This window comes from Heterodontus francisci, chromosome 31 (assembly GCF_036365525.1).
Source record: "Heterodontus francisci isolate sHetFra1 chromosome 31, sHetFra1.hap1, whole genome shotgun sequence".
NCBI lineage: Eukaryota > Metazoa > Chordata > Chondrichthyes > Heterodontiformes > Heterodontidae > Heterodontus > Heterodontus francisci.
This window is the reverse complement of record NC_090401.1, coordinates 60,878,338-60,897,582: the sequence shown is the minus strand read 5'-3', so window position 1 is coordinate 60,897,582 and position 19,245 is coordinate 60,878,338. Positions and strand designations below refer to the sequence as shown.

The 19,245-nt window shown below is 44.8% G+C and overlaps 1 protein-coding gene across 2 annotated transcripts in view; it reads right to left on the bottom strand.

Annotated features, from left to right (window-relative positions):
* The window catches only part of LOC137347323 (digestive cysteine proteinase 2-like), a 50,469-nt gene extending 31,848 nt beyond the window's left edge, over positions 1–18,621 (bottom strand). For both annotated transcript variants that reach the window (XM_068011758.1, XM_068011759.1), the window contains exons 1-4: positions 18,558–18,621; positions 15,902–15,961; positions 14,298–14,390; positions 9,243–9,415 (exon numbers count right to left, since the gene is read on the bottom strand). In XM_068011758.1, coding sequence (XP_067867859.1) covers positions 9,243–9,415; positions 14,298–14,390; positions 15,902–15,961; positions 18,558–18,609 — 378 coding nt within the window. In that variant the 5' untranslated portion in view covers positions 18,610–18,621. The remainder of the gene's footprint in view (positions 1–9,242; positions 9,416–14,297; positions 14,391–15,901; positions 15,962–18,557) is intronic.
* Between the last annotated feature and the right edge of the window lie 624 nt (positions 18,622–19,245).

The window sequence follows — 19,245 nt, the reverse complement described above, 5'->3', positions numbered from 1 at the left end:
ATGGTGTGTTGTCTCCCTGGTGCCAGGGTCAAGGATGTCTCTGAGTGGGAACAGGGCATTCTGAAAGGGGAGGGTGAGCAGCCAGAGGTCTTGGTCCATATTGGTACTAATGACATAGGCAGGAAGAGAGATAAGGTCCTGCAAAGTAAATATAGGGAGTTGGGCAGAAGGTTAAAAAGCAGGACCTCTAGCGTTGTAATCTCAGGATTACTCCCTGTGCCACGTGCTAGTGAGGGTAGGAATAGGAGGATAAGGCAAATGAATGCGTGGCTGAAGAGCTGTTGGCGGGAGGGCTTCAGCTACTTGGACCATTGGGATCTCTTCTGGTGCAGAGGTGACCTGTACAAGAGGGACGGGTTGCATTTGAACTGGAAGGGGACCAATATCCTTGCGGGGAGGTTTGCTAGTACTACTCGGGAGGGTTTAAACTAGTCTGGCAGTGGGGTGGGACCCAAAGTAGTAGTCTCTCCAATGAGATAGCTGAGGCAAATGTAGAGGTTAAAGCAAGCAAGTCCAGTAGGCAGGCCAGGCAGGGGCAGGACAGGGAGCATGGAAGGTCTGGTAGGCTAAACTGCATTTACTTTAATGCAAGAAGCCTTACAGGCAAGGCAGATGAACTCAGAGCATGGATTGGTACATGGGATTGTGATATTATAGCTATTCCGGAAACGTGGTTGAGGGATGGGCAGGACTGGCAGCTCAATGTTCCGGGGTACCAATGCTTCCGGCATGACAGAGGTGGAGGTAAGAGAGGTGGGGGAGTTGCACTATTGAAGGACATTACAGCAGTTCTTAGAGAGGATATCCCAGAGGGAATGTCCAGCGAGGCCATATGAGTAGAGCTTAGAAATAAGAAAGGGGTGATCACTTTGATGGGATTATACTACAGGCCCCCCAATAGTCAAAGGGAATTGGAGGAGCATATATGTAGGGAAATCACAGATAGGTGTAGGAAATATAGGGTTGTAATAGTAGGTGATTTTAACTTCCCTAATATTGACTGGGACTGCCTTAGTGCTAAGGGATCAGATGGGGAAGAATTTAAGTGTGTCCAGGATAATTTTCTGAAGCAGTATGTGAATGGCCCTACTAGAGAAGGGGCTACACTCAACCTCTTCTTCGGAAATGAGGCTGGGCAGGTGGTTGATGTGTCAGTGGGGGAGCACTTTGGGACCAGTGACCTTAACTCTATTAGCTTCAAGAGAGTTATGGAAAAGGATAGGACTGGTCTTCAAGTTGAAGTCCTAAATTGGGGGAAGGCCAATTTCGATGGCATCAGACAGGAACTCTCAAAAGTTGATTGGGAGAGGCTGTTTACAGGTAAAGGGATGTCTGGCAAGTGGGAGGCTTTTAAAAGTGAGATAGGAAGAGTTCAGGACCGGCATGTTCCTGTTAGATTGAAGGGCAAGGCTGGCAAGTTTAGGGAACCTTGGGTAACGAGGGATATTTAAGAAGGAAATTAGGAGGGCGAAAAGGGGCCATGAGATTTCCCTGGCAGATAAGATAAAGGAGAATCCTAAAAGATTTATTTATTGATACAGCACTGAAACAGGCCCTTCGGCCCACTGAGTCTGTGCCGACCAACAACCACCCATTTATACGAATCCTACATTAATCCCATATTCCCTACCACATCTCCACCATTCTCCTACCACATACCTATACTAGGGGCAATTTATAGTGGCCAATTTACTTAGCAACCTGCAAGTCTTTGGCTGTGGGAGGAAACCAAAACACCCAGTGGAAACCCACGCAGTCACAGGGAGAATTTGCAAACTCCGCACAGGCAGTACCCAGAACTGAACCCGGGTCGCTGGAGCCGTGAGGCTGCGGTGCTAACCACTGCACCACTGATTCTATAAGAATATTAAGATTAAAAGGGTAGCTAGGGAGAGAGTAGGTCCCCTTAAGGATCAGCGGAGTAATCTATGTGTGGAGCCACGGGAAATGGGCGCGGTCTTAAATGAATACTTCGCGTCTGTATTTACCGTGGAGAAGGTCATGAAAGATAGTGAGTTCAAGGGAGGGAACAGCGATATCCTGGAGCATATCAACATTACAAAGGAGGAGGTGTTGGAGGTTTTGAAGCACATTAATGTGGATAAATCCCCAGGGCCTGACCAGGTATATCCTCGGATGCTATGGGAAGCAAGGGAGAAGATTGCTGGGGCCCTGGCAGAGATTTTTGTATCATCGTTAGCCATGGGTGAGGTACCAGTAGACTGGAGGATAGCTAATGTTGTGCCTTTATTTAAGATGGGCAGCAAGGATAAGCCAGGGAACTACAGGCCAGTGAGTCTTACATCAGTGGTGGGAAAGTTATTGGAAGGGATTCTGAGAGACAGGATTATTATGCATTTGGAAAGGCAAGGTCTGATTAGGGATAGTCAGCATGGCTTTGTGCTTGGGAAATCATGTCTCACGAATTTGATTTGAGTTTTTTGAGGAGGTGACCAAGAGGATTGATGAGGGCAGGGCGATGGACGTTGTCTACATGGACTTTAGCAAGGCCTTTGACAAGGTCCCGCATGGTAGGCTGGTCCGGAAGGGTTGAACACACGGGATCCAGGGTGAGCTAGCCAATTGGATACAAAATTGGCTTGGTGATAGGAGGCAGAGGGTGGTAGTGGAGGGTTGTTTTTCAGATTGGAGGCCGGTGACCAGTGGTGTGCCACAGGGATCGGTGCTGGGCGCTCTGTTGTTTGTCATATATATAAATGACTTAGATGAGAATGTAGGGAGCATGATTAGTAAGTTTGCAGATGACACCTAAATTGGTGGTATAGTGAAGAGTGAAGAAGGTTGTCTAAGGTTACAACAGGATCTCGATCAACTGGGAAAGTGGGCAAGGAACTGGCAAATGGAATTTAACGCAGACAAGTGCAAAGTGATGCATTTTGGGAAGTTAAACCAGGACAGGACATAGACAATGAATGGCAGGGCCCTGGGGAGTGTTGTTGAGCAGAGAGACCGTGGGGTGCAAGTACATAGTTCCCTGAAAGTGGCAACATAGGTAGACAGGGTGGTGAAGAAGGCATATGGCATGCTTGCCTTCATCGGCCGAGGCACTGAGTACAAGAGTTGGGACGTCATATTACAGTTGTACATAACGTTGGTTAGGCCACACTTGGAGTACTGTGTGTAGTTCTGGTCGCCGCACTGCAGGAAATATGTGATTAAGCTAGAGAGGGTGCAGAAAAGATTCACAAGGATGTTGCCTGGTTTGGAGAGCTTGAGTTATAAAGAGAGATTGGATAGGCTGGGTCTGTTTTCCCTGGAGCAAAGGAGGCTGAGAGGGGACATGATAGAGGTATATAAAATTATGAGAGGCATAGATCGGGTAGATAACCAGAGTCTGTTTCCCATGGTAGGGGTGACTAAAACTAGAGGGCATAGATTTAAGGTGAGAGGGAGGAGGTTTAAAAGGGATCAAAGGGGTAAACATTTCACACAAAGAATAGTGGGTATCTGGAATGAGCTGCCTGAGGAGGTGGTGGAGGCAGGAACAGTAGCAACATTTAAGAGGCATCTGGACAGGTACTTGAATGAGCAAGACATAGAGGGATATGGAATTAATGCAGGCAAGTGGGATTAGTACAAATAGGCATTATGGTCGGCATGGACGCGGTGGGCCGAAGGGCCTGTTTCTATGCTGTACGACTCTATGACTCTAATTACAAATGAACCAGTCAGACAGGTTTTCTTGAGTTTAAACAAGAAAGATATATGTTTATTCACCTTATCACTCTAAACCAGTTAAAATTACTAAAATACGCTATGCATCCATGACCCACATTCACACAAGAGCCACATAAACACAACTAGATAACAGAAGGAAAAACAGAGTTGGGAGATTGGAGTATAGTTCATAATAAAATGGAATTTAAATACTGAAGCTTCGTCCCCAAGTCGTTAGTTGAAGTTGTAGTCCTGAAGTGCACGATTGGGCTTGCTTTTCAGGTTCTGGAAGGTAGAAGAGGTGCTTTATCCTTGTCCCCTCTTGCTGACTGTAAGGATCTGTAGACTTGGCGTCCATCAGCTGCAGCTTGAGGCTTCTGTGGATCTCTACTGGAGGGAGAGAGGAGAATTGTTCCCTGGCTGGATCTCTGTCTGCCTTCCGAGTCACCACTCACAAATCTCCCAGAGTTGCACAAGCGGTCACATGACATGACCATCTCTTTGTGTTTGAATCAGAATCTTCCAGAATGGTCTCTGAAATTCAAATGCTCTCCCCTCAAGCGGTTCAGACATACTTGGTGGGTGGGGAGGGGGTGCACGTTGGCTCTTTCAAAATCAATAGATGTCGATGGCTTTTGACGACCACATTGATAAGGTTATCCCTGATAAGTAAATCAGAGAACACCCCATTGTTCTGGCTAGGCTACATTAATCACATCTGTCTCCAGCCTGATCCTTTGGTTTTTTCACATGCAAATTGTGCATGGCCACCTTGGCTGTTAGCTGTTCTGTTTTAAAAGTTATTTGTAACAGTGTCCAGTAAAAGTCTCAGGCAAAGTTCCACATGATAAAATTAATATTTCCATTTGGCATGTGGGGTTTGTGTCACAATTCAAACTGATAACATTTCAGAAGTGCTAACTAGAAAACTAAACCACAGCCTTCAGAAAGTTTATGTAGATACATTTTATGTAGAAAATTGCCTCTATTATTTTGGGTCTACACTTGGGAGCAGGAGTAGGCCAGCCAACATTCACAATCTTTTGGGGGAGAGAATTCCATATTTCCACTATCCTTTGTGGGAAGAAGTGCTTTCTGATTTCAATCCTGAATGGACTATTTTCAATTTATGTATCTGCCCTTGTTCTGGATTCCCCCAGCAGAGGAAATAGCTTCTTTGTATCTGCCCCATTGAAGCCTTTCACCATTTCAAAGACCTCAATTAACTCAGCCCTCAATCTACTAAACTCAAAAGGAATAGAAGCTATACTTCTTCAACCTATCCTCATAATTTAACCCTTTAAACCCTGGCATAATTCTGGTGAATCTGCATTGTATCCCTTTCAGGGCCAATATTTTTCCTGAGGAAAGCAAAATGCAATACTCCAAACAGGGTCTGGCCAAGGCTCTGTGCAACTGAAGCAGCAGCTCCTCATTTTTGTATTCCAACTTCCTTGAGATAAAAGTTAACATTCCATTAGCCTATCTGATGACTTTTTGTACCTGTGCACTAGCTGTTAGTGATCTGTATACATGGACACCTAAAACCCATTGTTTTCAAGTCTCTTACCATTAAGAAAAAAATCCAATTTGTCTTTCTTAGATCCAAAGTGGAGGACTGCACACCTCCCCACACTGAACTACATCACCTTCTAAAACAGTCACTAGGCTCCTTGAATGCGTAAATTAGCAGCCTAACACCTATTGAGGAACCCTTTTAGAAATTTGTCTCTGATGAACAGGAGCCTGTCCCACTCAAGCCATTTATTTTCTCCCTATTTTAGTATATCCTGTATTAAATTTTATGTGCTGCATTTATAATGGAAACTGGGCATGTAAACTTGCATAAATTAGAGCCATACCTTTCAGGAGTGAAAATAGGAAACACTTCTACGCACAAAGGATGGTAGAAGTTTGGAACTCCCTTCTGCCAATGCCAAGTGATGCCAGATCAATCATTAATTTTAAAACAGAGTGATAGATATTTGTTAAGTAAACATATTAAGGGATATGGAGCAAAGGTGGGTATATGGAGTTAGGCTGCAGATCAGCCATGATCTCATTAAAAGGCAGAACAGGCTCAAGGGCTGAATGGCCTCCTCCTGTTCCCATGTTCCATGATGTAGTTTCATCCTCCTGCCAGTGGTGCTGCTGTCGTGCCTCCACTTCAGGATGGGAAATTATAACTTGACAAGTTTAGCCTAGCCAGTTTCCATTATAAAATATGGATAAGAGAATTTATAATGGAAAAGATTGACAGGAATAGTCTGCAGGCAAACAACATTTAATTTATTATCAGTCAATCTCCTGTGGAATTGCACATGTTCAGTTGTAGGATATAGTCTCTCCTCCCTCTGTTGTCTTCATCTTGGTTCTCTCACTCCCTCTTTTGTCCTTTTCCCCCATTGCAACGTTTTCTTTCTCTCTGTCTTTTTTTGTTCTTTCCCTTTGGTTGAGAGGGGTGGTTGGATTGGCGTGGGGTGGGGTGGGGTGGGGGGGGGGGTGGGTAGTGTTGCCTTCAGAGACTCTATTCCCACATCCTTCCTCAATCATTGATATTTTCCTCCACATGCGCGCTCCCAGGATGCCTTATTCCTCTGCCCATCATACCCTCACTGCCACAACTAGCCCCCTCCCATATCCTCACTGCCATCACTACCCCCCTCCTATACCCTCTTTCTCTTTTGGGCCTCCTTATCTCGAGAGACAATGGATACGCGCCTGGAGGTGGTCAGTGGTTTGTGAAGCAGCGCCTGGAGTGGCTATAAAGGCCAATTCTGGAGTGACAGGCTCTTCCACAGGTGCTGCAGAGAAATTTGTTTGTTGGGGCTGTTGCACAGTTGGCTCTCCCCTTGCGCCTCTGTCTTTTTTCCTGCCAACTACTAAGTCTCTTCGACTCGCCACAATTTAGCCCTGTCTTTATGGCTGCCCGCCAGCTCTGGCGAATGCTGGCAACTGACTCCCACGACTTGTGATCAATGTCACACGATTTCATGTCACGTTTGCAGACGTCTTTATAACGGAGACATGGACGGCCGGTGGGTCTGATACCAGTGGCGAGCTCGCTGTACAATGTGTCTTTGGGGATCCTGCCATCTTCCATGCGGCTCACATGGCCAAGCCATCTCAAGCGCCGCTGACTCAGTAGTGTGTATAAGCTGGGGGTGTTGGCCGCTTCAAGGACTTCTGTGTTGGAGATATAGTCCTGCCACCTGATGCCAAGTATTCTCCGAAGGCAGCGAAGATGGAATGAATTGAGACGTCGCTCTTGGCTGGCATACGTTGTCCAGGCCTCGCTGCCGTAGAGCAAGGTACTGAGGACACAGGCCTGATACACTCGGACTTTTGTGTTCCGTGTCAGTGCGCCATTTTCCCACACTCTCTTGGCCAGTCTGGACATAGCAGTGGAAGCCTTACCCATGCGCTTGTTGATTTCTGCATCTAGAGACAGGTTACTGGTGATAGTTGAGCCTATACCCTCACTACCATCACTATCCCCCTCCCCTACCCTCACTGTCATTACTGCCCCCCTCACATACCCTCACTGCCATCACTATCCCCCTCACATACCCTCACAGCCATCACTAACCCCCTCCCATACCGTCACTACCATCACTATCCCCCTCCCCTACCCTCACTGTCATCACTGCCCCCCTCCCATACCCTCACTGCCACAACTAGCCCCATCCCATATCCTCACTGCCATCACTACACCCCTCCTATACCCTCACTACCAGCACTATCCCCCTCCCCTACCCTCACTGTCATCACTGTCCCCCTCACATACCCTCACAGCCATCACTATCCCCCTCCCATACCGTCACTACCATCACTATCCCCCTCCCCTACCCTCACTGTCATCACTGCCCCCCTCACATACCCTCTGCCATCACTATCCCCCTCCCATACCCTCACTGCCATCACTAGCCCCCTCCCATACCCTCACTGCCATCACTAGCCCCCTCCAATATCCTCATTGCCATCACTAACCCCCCTCACTGCCGTCACTGCCATACCCTCACTGCCATCACTAGCCCCCTCCCATACCCTCACTGCCATCACTATCCCCCTCCTATACCCTCACTGCCATCACTAGCCCCCTCCAATATCCTCATTGCCATCACTAACCCCCCTCACTGCCGTCACTGCCATACCCTCACTGCCATCACTAGCCCCCTCCCATACCCTCACTGCCATCACTATCCCCCTCCTATACCCTCACTAGCCCCCTCCAATATCCTTACTGCCATCACTATCCCCCTCCCATACCCTCACGGCCATCACTATCCCCCTCCCATACCCTCACGGCCATCACTATCCCCCTCCCATACCCTCACGGCCATCACTATCCCCCTCCCATACCCTCACTGCCATCACTATCCCCGTCCCATACCCTCACTACCATCACTATCCCCCTCCCCTACCCTCACTGTCATCACTGCCCCCCTCACATACCCTCACGGCCATCACTATCCCCCTCCCATACCCTCATTGCCATCACTAGACCCCTCCCATACACTCATTGCCATCACTATCCCCCTCCCCTACCCACACTGTCATCACTGCCCCCCTCACATACCCTCACTGCCATCACTAGCCCCCTCCCATACCCTCACTGCCATCACTAGCCCCCTCCTATACCCTCACTGCCATCACTACACCCTCCCATACCCTCACTGCCATCACTAGCCCCCTCCAATATCCTCATTGCCATCACTAACCCCCCTCACTGCCGTCACTGCCATACCCTCACTACCATCACTAGCCCCCTCCTATACCCTCACTACCATCACTAGCCCCCTCCTATACCCTCACTGCCATCACTAACCCCCTCCTATACCCTCACGACCATCACTATCCCCCTCCCCTACCCTCACTGTCATCACTGCCCCCCTCACATACCCTCACTGCCATCACTATCCCCCTCCCCTCCCCTCACTGTCATCACTGCCCCCCTCACATACCCTCACGGCCATCACTATCCCCCTCCCATACCCTCACTGCCATCACTATCCCCCTCCCCTACCCTCACTGTCATCACTGCCCCCCTCACATACCCTCACGGCCATCACTATCCCCCTCCCATACCCTCACTGCCATCACTACACCCTCCCATACCCTCACTGCCATCACTACACCCTCCCATACCCTCACTGCCATCACTAGCCCCCTCCCATACCCTCACTGCCATCACTAGCCCCCTCCCATACCCTCACTGCCATCACTAGCCCCCTCCCATACCCTCACTGCCATCACTAGCCCCCTCCCATACCCTCACTGCCATCACTAGCCCCCTCCCATACCCTCACTGCCACCACGACCCCCTCCAATACCCTCACTGCCACCACGACCCCCTCCAATATCCTCATTGCCATAACTGCCATACCCTCACTGCCATCACTACCCTACCTCTCTCTGAACTACCTGTTCAATTACCTTATTCTCTTGCCTTTAATTATATTTCCTTTGTTTCCTTTTACAAATTCTGATTTTGATCATCTCCTGCCTTTTACCTGAATTATCAGCTAGATTCTAATCTTTAATAAGTGTTACAACATTCTTACCTCAAAACCTTCCAAATTTGGAAAGACAGACTGTGGAAGGACAGGATCTTCAATGGTTCCATTTACTTGGAAGCACTTGATAACATTTATCTCAGTTTCTGTCGTCTCTGGAGAAATCTTGTAACTAATTCCAGCTGGCTTTTCAAATCCATGCTGCAGAGTTACAACCTGACCTGTAAGATTGGAAAGAATCTCTTTTAAACTATTAAACTTTGAATCAAAAGTAGTAATAGTAAATTACAATCAAGCCAATCATTTGCACCCAATAAACTTCCACCTGGAAGCGATATGGGTTTTGTGACTCTTCATAGTAAAATCTTGGGGAACCTGAACAATATAACTAGTAGCTGTACCTCAAAAGTAATTATTCCATTGGAAGATTATAAACCACTTTATATGTCAACTTGGCATGATAAAATCAATGAAAAATCATCCACCTGAAACATTAAGTTTGATTTTTCCTCTCCACAGATGTGACCTGACCTGCTGAGTATTTCCAGCATTTTCTATTTTTATTTCAGATGTCCAGCATCTGCAATATTTTATTTGGGGTCACAGTAACAGTCACAGCATTAGAATAAGGGGTTGACCAATTAGGACGGAGATGAAGAGAAATTTCTTCACTCAAAGGCTTGTGAATCTTTGGAATTCTCTACCACAGAGAGCTGTGGATGCTCAGTCATTGAGTATATTCAAGACAGAGATTGATAGATTTGGGAATTTCAGTGAATTAAGGGATATGGGGATAGGGTGGGGAGGTATAGCTGAGCTAGAAGAACAGCCATGATTTTATTGAATGGTGGAGCAAGCTTGAGGGGCTGAATGGCCTACTCCTGCTCCTATTTCTAATGTTATGTTCTTAAATTGTGGAATTAAAACTACACAATTTCTGCAAATTGAATCAGTGCTATTAACAAGGAATTCCAAGATTTTAAGATCTGAACGACTCTGATTCCCAGCACAACAAATGCTTCTTTTCCCAAAATTCCCTATCTTCCTATGTCATTCATCAACTGAGAAGTTGAGCAGACAATTTTTTTATTCGTTCATGGGATGTGGGCCTTGCTGGCAAGGTGCTGCCGCGCCTGAATTGCCCTTGAGAAGATGGTGGTGAGCTGCCTTTTTGAACTGCTGCAGTCCATGTGGGGTAGATACACTCACAATGCAGTTGGAAAGGGAGTTCCAGGATTTTGATCCAATGACAGTGAAGGAACAGAGATTTTTTTCCAAGTCAGGATGGTGCGTGGCTTGGAGGGAAAGGTGGTGGTGTTCCCATGCATCTGCTGCCCTTGTTCTTCTTGGTGGTAGAGGTCGTGGGTTTGGAAGGTGCTGTTGAAAAAGCCTTGGTGAGTTGTTGCAGTGCATCTTGTAGATACTGTACATCAGTGGTGGAGGGAGTGAATGTTTGTAGATGGGGTGCCAATCAAGCGGGCTGCTTTGCCCTGGATGGTGTCGAGCTTCTTGAGTGTTGTTGGAGCTGCACCCATCCAGGCAAGTGGAAAGTATTCCATCACACTCCTGACTTGTGCTTGTAGATGGTGGACAGGCTTTGGGGAGTCAGGAGGTGAGTTACTCGCCACAGAATTCCCAGCCTCTGACATGCTTTTGTAGCCACGGTATTTATATGGTTGGTCCAGTTAAGTTTCTGGTCAATGGAAACTCCCAAGATGTTGATGATGGGGGATTCAGCGATGGTAATGCCGTTGAATGTCAAGAGGAGATGGTTAGATTCTCTTTTGTTGGAGATGGTCATTGCCTGGCACTTGTGTGGCACGAATGTTATCTGCCACTTATCAGCCCAAGCCTTAATGTTGCCCAGGTCTTGCTGCATACAGGCACGGACTGCTTCAGTAGCTGAAGAGTGGCAAATGGTATTAAACAATGTACATTCATCAGCAAACATCCCTACTTCTGACCTTATGATTGAAGGAAGGACATTGATGAAGCAGCTGAAGATGGTTGAGTCTAGGACACTACCCTGAGGAACTCCTGCAGCGAAGTCCTGGAGCTCAGATGTTTGACGCCCAACAACCACAACCATCTTCCTTTGCACTAGGTTTGACTCCAATCAGCGAAGAGTTTTCCCCCTGATTCCCATTGACTCCAGTTTTGCTCGGGCTCCTTGATGCCATATTCAGTCAAACGCTGCCTTGATGTCAAGGGCAATCACTCTCCCTCTCCTCTTGAGTTCAGCTCTTTTGTCCGTGTTTGGACCAAGGCTGTAATAAGGTCTGGAGTGGACCTGGCAGAGCCCAAACTGAGCATCAATGAGTGGGTTGTTGATGAGTAAGTGCCACTTGATAGTACTGTTGACAGCACTTTCCATCACTTTGCTGATGATTGACTGTAGACTGATGAGGTGGTAATTGACTGGATTAGATTTGTCCTGCTTTTTGTGGACAGGACATACCTGGGCAATTTTCCAAATTGTTGGGGAAATGCCTGTGGTTTAGCTGTACTGGAACAGCTTGGCTAATGGCGTGACTATCTCGATAGCACAAATGACATGGCGGTGTAGCAGTAATGTCACTGGACTAATAATTCAGTGGCCCAGGCTAATGCCCTGGGGACACGGGTTTAAATTCCCCCACAGCAGCTGATGGAAGTTCAATTCAATTAATTAATAAATATCTGGAATTGAAAGCAATCTCAGTAATGGTACCATGAAACTATAATTGAATGTTATAAATACCCATCTGGTTCCCTAATGTCCTTTAGGGAAGGAAATCTGCTGTCTTTGCCTAGTTTGGCCTACAGGTGACAGCGATGTGGTTGACTCTTAACTGCCCTCTGCGATGGTCTGGCAAGCCATTCAGTTCAAGGGACAAAAAATGCTGGCCTGCCAGTGATGCCCACATCCCATGAAAGAATTTTAAAAATGTTGTCAGGGCCCACAGCCTTGCTGCATCCACTACCTTTATTGGTTTCTTGATATCATGTGAGTGAATGGAATTGGCTGAAGACTGGGATCTCTGATGGTGGGCACCTCAGGAGAGGGTCAAGATGGATCATCCACTTGGCACTGCTGGCTGAAGATGGCTGCAAATGCTTCAGCTTTGTCTTTTGCACTGATGCGCTGGGCTCCGCCATTGTTGAGGATGAGAATGTTTTTGGAAGCTCCTCCTCTGGTTAGTTGTTTAACTGTCAACCACCATTCACGCCTGGATGTGGCAAGAAAGTGGAGCATTGATCTGATCCATTGGTTGTGGGACCACTTAGCTCTGTGTTGTGGCTTCATCAGGTTGGCATCCCATTTTTAGGTATGCTTGGTGCTGCTTCTAGCATGTTCTCCTACACTCCTCATTGAACGAGAGTTGTTCCCCGGCTTGATGGTAATGGTAGAGTGAGGGATATGCTGTGGTTGAATACAATTCTGCTGCTGCTGATGGTCCACAGCACCTCATGGGTGCCCAGTTTTGAGCTGCTAGATCTGTTCTGAGTCTATCCCGTTTAGCACGGTGGTAGTGCCAGATAACATGATAGAGAGTGTCCTCAGTGCGAAGACAGGAGCTCTTACTCACAACCCTCTGTCAATACTGTTTTGAGAAACTGTGCAAGATTGGCAAGTTAACTTTCCCCTTAATTTAATGTTATCAAGAAGCAATGCACTTCTTTCTACCTGATTCCCTCCTGACAATACAGCGAAAATTGTAAGGAATAGGATACAATGTGCTTGCTATCTTATGTGACGGAAACCACACCTGCCAAATGGAAACGTTAATTTTGTCAGATAGAACACAACTTGAACCCTTTTGCTGGACATTGCACAGAACTTGTTTAAAAAAGACCACAGAGTTGGACAGCTGAAACATGGCTGCACATTTGCATTCTGAGAGACAGTTAAATAGAGACACAATGGGACTGCTCACTGATTCAATTAACAAGATTAGTCTGGGCAATCATAATAATCAACCTTCTTTGTCTGTGTAAGAGCCAGAGCTCCACACCCCACCACGTGTGACTGGTGAACTTTGAGAATCAACAACCCTCACAGATGATGCTGTTTCAGACAAAGAGCTGGAGACATAACTTAGCTGCTGGCCAGACTGGGAACTGTTTGAATTGTGCCTCACAGAAAGGTTTGGGACAGAACACAAAAGAGAAGGAAGGTCTCTCCCTGTCTCTCTCTCTTAAGCAAAGTCCCAGGGACCCACGGAAGCAGCTTGAGCCTCAAGACAGAGGAACTCTTCAGCCTTCTGATACCAGAGAAGCAAGTTTGAAAGAGTGCACTGGGCCCTAGTGAGAACTGCAAGATCTCAACTCCAACCAAGGACTTTACACAAAACCAAAAGACAGTAACTGAATTCTATTTATTGTCAACCCTACTTAAATCTCCCCCTTTAATTCTTTCTCCTCCTCTGTATCTATTTGTGTGTGTTTTTATCTCGTATGCATGCTAGCATGGTGGTATCGCATATTTTAGTAATTTTAACCGAGTTAGAGTGATAAGGTTAATAAGCTTACATCTTTCTTGTTTAAACCTGAGAAAACCTGTCTGATTGGTTCATTTACAATTTGAGAGCAGTGAGCAAGGGCTCACTGAAGTGAAGCTAAAAACACTGTGTTTTAAAAGTTAAACCCTGTTATGGCCAATCCAGGAAAGGGACAAGAGGGGAACCTGAGACCCTTTCCTCACCAAGTCATAACACATAGAATTATAAATGGCCACTACCTGCTAGTGCTGCAGTATTTTTTAAACTGGTAGGTTTCAATGAAATAATCTTGAGATGCCAACAACCTTGGCACAATCCTGCATCAAGTTCAACAATTCTGTTGTTAGTTAATTCTAGAATATAGCATCTTTCTTAAATTTGCAAAAAAATAGGAAGACTTCTCAGTCAGGCAGTTCCACGTCCTTGTCAGTATATATCAGCTGATCGAAACTAAAGGGGGGAAGAGAACCTTGTTACAGAAACAGCTGGATGTAGTCAGGAATTTAATCCCACGAAAACCATAGGAAAAATCCAACTGTGATAAATTTACGCTAACTTGTCGCATAAGTGTATGTCTTATTAACTCTAACAATATGTTAATCCATCAAGATGAAACCTATACCATGGTAATATTCAATGCGGCTGACATTCCCAGAGAAGTTGTACCAAGCTTCAAATGGTTCTTCAATCTCAGCATATGGCAGTGACAGAATTCCTGTGAACAGATTTTAAAAAGTTACTTTACCTTTACACTAAAAAACATTCTCCCTTGCAACAGAAAGAAATTCAATATCCCACACTCCTTAGTGTAGATTTACTTTGGCTTCATTGGCTGTAAAGTGCTTTGGGACACCCAGTGATTGTGAAAAATGAATGCAAGTCTTGCTTTTCTTTCTTTACATTTAGAATGGGACACTTTAACCTAGATGAATATCTGAAAGGACGTTTTTTTTTTATGAGGGAAGGCCCCATTTACTCTAAATATTTTTTTTTCTTTGAAGCCTCTTCCAAAATATTGAGCTCCTCCTCTGTCACTCTAAACTAGCTGTATGGAGGTCAAAGGAGTAAACTGGATTGACTCTCCTTCCCTGTGGCTCCTGTGTGACAATTGTGTATGGTGAGAAAGCTGAGATTAGGAACTCAGTGATGTGGCAGTTTAAGACACATACTCAAATCCAACACTGATATGAGGTGCTCCGCAACATCGTACAGCCATAATGTCTCAGACCCTTTTCCGAGATGTGAGTGAAATGATGTGTTCAAAAATCCTATCAAGTTATCATTATTCCACTGGAATGAAATAAATGAAAGTAGATGTACTGTATTGTGCAGGTGCAGAAAATGTTGCACTATAAAATATCCAGACAGTTGGTATTACAGACACATGGTGATCCAAAATATAAACTTATTAAACAAGCACATTGCAGCAGCACAGCAACATTACCCTTTAATTTCCTTTAAATCTATCAGTAGTTGACCATATTAGTGATATACATGTCTTCCTGGTATTGATTAAATGTATGTTTTCATACAAGACTAAAACCGTAATCACAGCCATGGAGGTGTAATGACAGAATGCAAATACTCCCCACTTCTATACTTTTAAAACAATTTGACACTTTATCCCAAGAGGCTGATCCCTTTTCGTCGACTTATGTCACCAAGTAGAAACATATTCACACTATGCTCAAGACTGATGCCTAGATGAATGTAGTACACACTATATCAAGGAGAAGGTTTAAACATGCACCCCATTAGCACAACGGACAAAAGAGTAACTTCAAATAAGAGAACAAGATCAGTCCAGGGCCCACATGGAGCACAGGGAATAAAAAATGTTAAAGACCCACTAAACATCTCACTGCAGGTCCCCTCGCATCACGCCCCCCCCCCTCCCCCCACCCCTGCACATGCACAGACTCTCTCACAGACACAGAAATACTGGCACTTTCAAGAATTTTTAGGACTTAAAAAATCATTTGTTAATTCAATTTATATACAATCCACAGTTATGAAAAAGTAGCATTGTAAAAAGTAAACAGAAATGTTGAAAATATTCAGTAGGTCCATCTGCATCTGTAGTGAAAATGTATCCTTCTTTAAAAAGGTCTGATGAAGGATGTGCTTCTGAATGTTAAACCATCCTCATTCCCCACAGTTACTGAAGGACCTGGATGTATTTCCTGCATTTCCAGTTTTACTTTGTCTTTGATATCAGTGTCATACCTGAAACATGGTAGATGTCTGGAAATGTGGGTGTGTTCATCCAGGAGTTGGCATCAAAGACTACCTCAGAAAATATATTTAACAGAAACAGTTACAGAAACACATGATGTGCAGATTGGCACGTGAAACCCAATTTATTGCGTCTTTTTCCGTTTACCTGGATATATTTTAAACAGGCACATTAATACTGAAAGTGCATCAAATCACCACTTTTCAAAATGTGTGAGAATATATAAGCAGGCAACCTTACAGATTTAAAACAGTGAGTCTCCAGATATATGCAGACAAACAGGATTGTGTTGCAACCACAATAGATTTATTCAATTGAAAATATGTGGCAATATAGGAAGCTACCAGTAACAACTCCCTCCCCCACACCTTCAGAACAACAAGTCAACCCTGGAAAGGAATTGTATAGGAACATAGGAGCAGGAGTAGGCCATTCAGCCCATCGAGCCTCCTCTGCCATTCAATATGATCATGGCTGATCATCCACTTCAATGCCTTTTTCCCACACTATCCTCATATCCCCTTATGTCATTTGTATTTAGAAATCTGTCAATCTCTGCTTTAAACATACTCAATGACTGAGCTTCCACAGCCCTCTGGGGTAGAGAATTCCAAAGATTCACAACCCGCTGAGTAAAGAAATTTCTTCTCATCTCTGTCCTAAGTGGCTTCCCCCTTATTTTGAAATTGTGTTCCCTGGTTCTAGATTCCCAGACCAGGGGAAACATCTTAACTGCATCTACCCTGTCTACACCTTTAAGTATTTTGTAGGTTTCAATGAGATCACCTCTCATTCTTCGAAACTCTCAAGAATACAGGCCCAGTTTCCCCAATCTCTCTTCATAGGACAGTCCTGCCATTCCGGGAACAAGTCTGGTGAACCTTCGTTGCCCTCCCTCTATGGCAATAATATCCTTCCTAAGGTAAGGAGAACAAAACTGCACAACGTACTCCAGATGCGATCTAACCAAGGTTCTATACAATTGAAGCAAGGCTTCACTACTCCTGTATTCAAATCTTCTGCAATAAAGGCTAACATACCATTAGCCTTCCTAATTACTTGCTCCACCTGCATGTTAGCTTTCAGTGACTTATTGACAAGGACACCCAGGTCCTTTGTACATCTACACTTTCTAATCTCTTACCATTTAAGAAATATTCTACACATCTATTCCTCCGATCAAAGTGGATAACCTCATATTTTTCCACATTATATTCTTTCTGCCATGTTCTTGCCCACTCACTGAGTCTGTCCAAATCCCCTTGAAGCCACTTTGCGTCTTCCTCACAACACACATTCCCACCTAGTTTTGTGTCATCCCTGGACTTGGAAATGCTACACCTGGTCTCACATCCAAATCATTGATGTATATTGTGAACAGCTGAGGTCCAAGCACTGATCCCTGCGGTACACCACTAGTTACAGCCTGCCAATCTGAGAATGACACGTTTATTCCTACTCTCTGTTTTCTGCCTGTTAACCAATCCTTAATCCATGCCAGTCTATTACCTCCTATCGTACGTGCTTTAATTTTGCTAACCAACCTCCTGTGGGGGACTTTATCAAAATCCAAGTATACTACGTCCACCAACATCCTCAAAAATATCCAACAGTTTCGTCAAACATGATTTCCCATTCATAAATCCATGTTGACTATGCCCAATCAGATCATTATTATCCAAGTGTCCATTTATCACATACTTTAGAATAGATTCTAGCACTTTCCCAATGACTGATGTAAGGCTAACAGGTCTGTAATTCCCTGTTTTCTCTCTCCCTCCCTTCTTAAATAATGGGGTGACATTTGCGACCTTCCAATCTGCAGGAACCGCTCCAGAATCTATAGACTTTTGGAAGATGATCACCAATGCATTCACTATCTCCATAGCTATCTTTTTCAACACTTTAGAATGTAGAATATCAGATCCCGGGGACTTACCAATCTTCAGCCCCATTAATTTCTCCAATACAACCTTCTTACTAATACTAATTCACTTCAATTCCTCATTCCCTCTAATCCCTTGGATCTCTAATTCTGGGAGATTTCTTGTATCTTCCTCAGTGAAGACAGACACAAAGTAATCATTTAGCTTCTCTGCCATTTCTCTATTCCCATTATAAATTCTCCTGACTCTGCCTGTAATGGACTCACATTTGTCTTAGACAAACGTTTCCTTTAAGTACCTATAGAAGTTTTTACAGTCCGTTTTATACTTTTTGCTAGCTTCCATTCATATTCTATTCTCCCTTGATCAGTTTCTTCCTCTTCCTTTGCTCTATTCTTAAAATCCTCCCATCTCTCAGGTTTACTACTATTTCTGGCAACTTTATCCGCCGTTTATTCTAATCTTATACAATCCTTAACTAAGGTATAAAACGACAAATAAATATTAAATTACACCATTATACATGCGGAAATTGTTGATGATTAAATTTAGATATAAATAATCTCATTTCAGGTAGCACAAAGTCAAATTGGTGCATTTAAGTCTGTCTATTTCAAGCAACAATCACAAATTTAACTTTGCAGAGTGCTTCCTGTTAGTTTTAAATGAGATTTTCGGTGTCAAACTTGGTGCATTATCCTTTCACTAAATCCCAGGATACAGAAAATGCACAATCACAGGCGCTGCCCGTATCCAGTACCTGAGACACAGGTCAGTGTGAAGATTCGGATCCAGCGCCCGGCAAATCCCATTTCTCCGCTGCGATTCCTCTTCCACTCAAACTCTCCAGCAATGAAAGCGGAGCGGGCGGTGCTCAGCCCCCGTGATGGGCGGTCTCATGGCAGATACTGGTGAGAGTTCAGGCTGTCAGGTTGTAACTGTGACAGGCAGTGTGGAGCAAGATTGTGCTGGTGAAAGACTGGGGGTGGAATGGAGGAGATCTCTGGAAAAAGCTATTATCCCATCACAAAAACCCAGCAATGACCCATTTGACAATCAGACTGATAATGCATGACAATTGTGTTTGCAATTCTCCAGTGTTGCGTGATTTATTTTTGCCATGAAAATGAACTCTCCTCACCTCAAGTTAGCGCTTCCCGGATCTTTGAATATGGGTGCACATTGTTGAGACTAAATTACAGAGTCAGGCTGAAACCTGTACCAACAGAGTGACTGACCCAAAACCTTTTGTATTTAGGGTCGCACGTTTACTGTGTCTGATCAATGGAATTCCATTTCCATTACATGGGATTATGCAATTTTAACCTTGGCTTTTTGGGACTGCATTCTGAGGTTTCATCCATTTTCCTTTGAAAGTGAAAACTAATGACATCCTTACTGTCCAGTTAAGATATAGAGGCCGGAAAAACTACAGGTTCAGTTTTTGC